General features: G+C 39.1%; 1 protein-coding gene across 1 annotated transcript in view; it reads right to left on the bottom strand.

Moving 5' to 3' along the window:
* Nucleotides 1–3,486: 3,486 nt before the first annotated feature.
* Nucleotides 3,487–5,000, bottom strand: part of LOC143029062 (iris-like) — a 9,640-nt gene continuing 8,126 nt past the window's right edge. The window contains exons 4-5 of the mRNA XM_076191409.1: nt 4,665–4,894; nt 3,487–4,252 (exon numbers count right to left, since the gene is read on the bottom strand). Of these exons, the coding sequence (XP_076047524.1) occupies nt 3,977–4,252; nt 4,665–4,894 (506 nt within the window). The 3' untranslated portion in view covers nt 3,487–3,976. The remainder of the gene's footprint in view (nt 4,253–4,664; nt 4,895–5,000) is intronic.

Raw genomic sequence — 5,000 nt, 5'->3', positions numbered from 1 at the left:
ATATGGATCAAAAGGTCTCCTGTCGGTATGCTCCGCCTTTGTAATCCTTTGTAATATATATATATATATATATATGTATATATATATATATATAAATATGTATATATATATATATATATATATATAAATTTAGGGAGAAGGTTTTCTTGAATATATATTCTGTTGAATAATACAGCATACTCGGCATTAATGGCCTTCTTATTAATACTTTTAATCCTTCTCGATATTTTTCTATCTGTAGGGGAAAAGGAGAACCTAACATTACCAAATGAGTCCATGGTAAATTTGGAAATAAAAACAAATGTATAACTTATAGCGTTTCGCCTATACTTTAGGTTTCATTCAGGTCCTCCCGCAGAATGTTAGTTTTGTGTATTTTTGTGATGTAGGATTTTATTCCCCCGTTTTGCTTATAATATGTGAATCTTTGTGATAAAGTTTAGGTTGTGTGGCCAATATACTCTTCATTACAAAATGCACAGTTTTTGTTAAATTTGCACGACTATTTGTACACGACATTACTAAGTTTTAAATTTTCTCTGACTCGAGCTAAGTTCTTTTTTTATAACTAGAGATGAAGTTCTGGAGGTTGCGATAATAAATAATTAAGTTTAGGGTATCCTCTTGTTTCTTTGGTTTGTAATTCTTATGTATAATTTTCTTCAGTATTTTCTTATTTTTTATAAGCAGATGACATTGTATTTTGATGAAAAATATGTTATTCTTCGAAATTTCTTTATTACGCTGAAGGGTATGGAATTTCTACATTTAATCTTTAATTTCTCTATGAATTTCTATCATTGTAAAGCCGTTATTTGTTAAATATTGGCTGATTCTATTCAATTCTTGATAGAGAAGTTGCCAAATTGAACATATTTTGAATGCACTTGAAATGTATGCGGGTACCATATTGCATTCATACTAGCTTTACCACTGGTAATATATTGAGCTCGGGTGTCTGTGAAAATTAAGCAGTTAGCAGTCTACTTGGATTCTTCGGGAGTTAGGTCAACTCCAAATTAGAGACTTTTGAAGCTCCAATAGCTAAGTGGGTAGAGCTTTGGTCTAGCGAAAGGTTTCAGTTCGAGTCCCGGGGCAACTGTCGGAAATTATTTGGGATACACACACACACACACACACACACACACACACACACACACACACACACACACACACACACACACACACACACACACACACACACACACACACACACACACACACACACACACACACACTCACTCACTCTCTCTCTCTCTCTCTCTCTCTCTCTCTCTCTCTCTCTCTCTCTCTCTCTCTCTCTCTCTCTCTCTCTCTCTCTCTCTCTCTCTCTCTCTCTCTCTCGTGGCGCGGTGGTTAGAGTTCTCGTCTGCCATTACGGCGGTCTGGGTTCGAATCTCTCCCAGGGCTGAAATAATTTCAATATCGCTGCGCTGCGGGTTGTTGGGGGTATTTGTGCGTATAAGGTGACAGTAATACCCATAGATTGGTCATACGAGCTCTGAGCTCTCATCCGGGAGGTTAATAAATGTCGATCACGAGTCCAACACGTAATCCAAGACCATGGTGAATCACACACACACTCTCTCTCTCTCTCTCACACACACACACACACACACACACACACACACACACACACACACACACACACACACATCGGCCTCTTTAGGTTCTGGTCCCGTCACATCCTCACCAGCCTCGACTCTCGTGGAGGCGTGTTAGGCAGTTGTCCTCGCTGGCAACGCACGTGTGTGTTTATCTGTGTGTATGCATGTAATGAATATACTCATATATTTTTAGCGCACAGTGATTTGAACACGAGAGTATATTCATTGTTGTCTAATATCTTGCTGATATCTTCAATTTGTCGTACAATATATATATATATATATATATATATATATATATATATAAATATATATATACATATATATATATATATATGTGTGTATATATATATATATATATATATATATATATATATATATAACTACAAAGTAATGTCGTAACACATTAGTAAATTTCAACAAAAACCCACTGTGTTGGATAAGAAGAAATGAAATAAATAGATTCCATATATTTCGATCACGGACTGTGATCCTCTTCAGTGGAATACAGAGTAGAGGAGCAAAAGGCATGTCTTATAAACAGTAAAAGAAGGAACATGGATAGGACTCAGGTAGCGTCTAATGCTTTGCGGGGCAGGTCACCCGCCTTCACCAGAGATGGTAGTAATTTGTTGACTGCCCAGGTGGTAATGCAGTCAGGTGACTATTGTCCATGAGATATATTGAAATTTGGAAATTTGTTAATCAAGGATGATTCTATTATTTTCCTTTTAAAACTGCACTTTGAATTGAATATAATTTTTGCTTCATTCCAATCTATACGGTGGCCTTCCTTGTCTACGTGTTGGAAGACAGCGGAATTTTGGTGTGCATATTTGACTGAATTTCTGTGTTCTTGCATCCTTGTATGCAAATCTCTACCTGTTTGTCCCCAATATACATCATTACAATCCGAGCATGGAGGTTTATACACACCTTGATGTATTTCTTCTCTAGGTCTTTGGTGTACATTAACTACTTTCCTAGACAAATTATTGGGAAAACTAAAAACAATTTTAATGTCTTTCTGTGGTAAAAATTGCGAAATGTCATTTAAGGACCTATTATAAGGCAATTTGATAAAGTTTTTTTCCCAACCAAAATTCTTACTGGAATGGGAAGTGGATCCAAAGTGACTAGTTTTGGCTTTGCTTAGGGCTCTATTTAAGAACCAATCAGGATACCCTATTCTTTTTAATTGATTCCTGATGGTTATGATCTCCATTTTCAGATAGTGTGGACTACATATTCTAAGTACTCTCAGGAAAAGACCTGAGGCAACACTATATTTAATTTTATCAGGATGGTGACTGAAAAAGTGTACATAACTCCCCGTATGTGTGGGTTTTCTGTACACTGTAAAGGACAAGTGATCCTGGTACCGTATCAATAGGATATCTAGAAATGGCAGTCTATTATCCACCTCCCATTCAACTTTAAATTTAGTATTAGTGGTTAAGTTGTTTAGTTGTTCAAAGAAAGCATCGAAAGATCCCCACTCATCATCCCAAATCGTGGACAATGGTCACCTGACTGCATTACCACCTGGGCAGTCAACAAATTACTACCATCTCTGGTGAAGGCGGGTGACCTGCCCCGCAAAGCATTAGACGCTACCTGAGTCCTATCCATGTTCCTTCTTTTACTGTTTATAAGACATGCCTTTTGCTCCTCTACTCTGTACTCCACTGAAGAGGATCACAGTCCGTGATCAAAATATATGGAATCTATTTATTTCATTTCTTCTTATCCAACACAGTGGGTTTTTGTTTAAATATATATATATATATATATATGTATACATATATATATATATATATATATATATATATATATATATATATATATATATTTCTTCTGGAGGGTGATTAAAGACGAGTTGTCCAATTGCTTTTGCTTTAGTTAAAGTTTCGGCTACAAGGATTCATCTTCAGAATTGAAAAAAACAAACTATAAACTACTCACAAGTAATATCAAGGTTACCTTATTGATGAACGAATGGAAAGAAAACATTGTCTTATCTACAACCATTCCAGGAGCCAGGGGAATTCATAGATGTATTAGTTGGTGTTAACATTGACCAGTTCTATTGTAGAGCAATTCAAAGCTGGAAGCACAATTCCGTCCAGCCACAAGGCAGGTAAGAGTTAGTATTTTTCCTGTTGGGGGATTTGTTGAATAAAAAATTGACAGTATTTCTTCCATTCATTTCACGCCGTTCTGGAGTTCTTCAAACACACACACACACATACACACACGCACATATGTGCGTGCATGTGTGTGTGTATATGTGTGTGATGATAGTGTCTTTCTCCCGATCTCGTGTTTTCTTATTTCTCTCTTCAGACTGAGACCTTCTCGGCTACCTCTTAGACAGGAGGACTTCTGTAGATCCCGCTAAAGAGGGAAAGGCCGAGGGTCTTGTCGAAGATCAGAAAGACGAAGGGACGGTTGAACCTAATGGAAGGTGGTAGGCTGGTGGGGACAAAAATGCCCGTTCCGGCGGCTGCTTCAGTGCCTTCTTCGTTCACAATCACGACCGCCTTGTGTATCACATCGCTGGCATCCAGTTTTACCGACTTTGTGAAGCCCGAAAGGTTAACGTTCTTAGAGAATAGGTCAGTAATTCCCAGCTCTTGGAGTGCCTGAAATGAGAAAAGAAAATAATATGTTTGTTTGTGTGTGTGTGTGTGTGTGTGTGTGTGTGTGTGTGTGTGTGTGTGTGTGTGTGTGTGTGTGTGTGTGTGTGTGTGTGTGTGTGTGTGTGTGTGTGTGTGTGAGTGTGTGTGTGTGTGTGTGTGTGTGTGTGTGTGTGTGTGTGTGTGTGTGTGTGTGTGTGTGTGTGTGTGTGTGTGTGTGTGTGTGTGTGTGTGTGTGTGTGTGCGCGCGCGTGTGCTTGTGCTTACGTCCGTGCATGCGTGTACGTGCGTGTGTCCGTGCATGCGTGTGCATGCGTGCATGTGTGTTTGTGTAAATGTATATTCACGTGGGCATGTTTTAACTTTGATACATTTCATGAATATCTCTTTGGAATAATTACAAAATACCAAAATTTACCGTTCCCAGTCCACTTTTCAGGGTTTGTTCCATCTTGAACTTTGGCAAAAAGACCATCATCCGGATGTTTTGGAGTTCCCCGACCGTTGCATTGAGGGCGGTGGAGTTGAGGCGGTCGACGACCTCGTCCACCGTGACGGACCCCTCCCACGGAAGGAAGAGCAACATGGAGATCGAGGAGTTGAGGTAAGGGAGCTCGAGGACTTCTGCGCCGAGGTGCATGTCGTTCCCTGCGGGGACAGAGATGGTGTCCAATCACCAAGTGCCTCTTTCGCTACTTTAAGGAACATTTACTCACCTGAACGTGCCATGTTCTCTCACTTCATCATTCTCTTC

Source organism: Oratosquilla oratoria, chromosome 10, assembly GCF_046742065.1.
Source record: "Oratosquilla oratoria isolate Oo_2021 chromosome 10, ASM4674206v1, whole genome shotgun sequence".
NCBI classification, from domain to species: Eukaryota; Metazoa; Arthropoda; class Malacostraca; order Stomatopoda; family Squillidae; genus Oratosquilla; species Oratosquilla oratoria.
The sequence above is the reverse complement of the archived record's forward strand: the minus strand, read 5'-3'. Positions and strand labels throughout refer to the sequence as shown.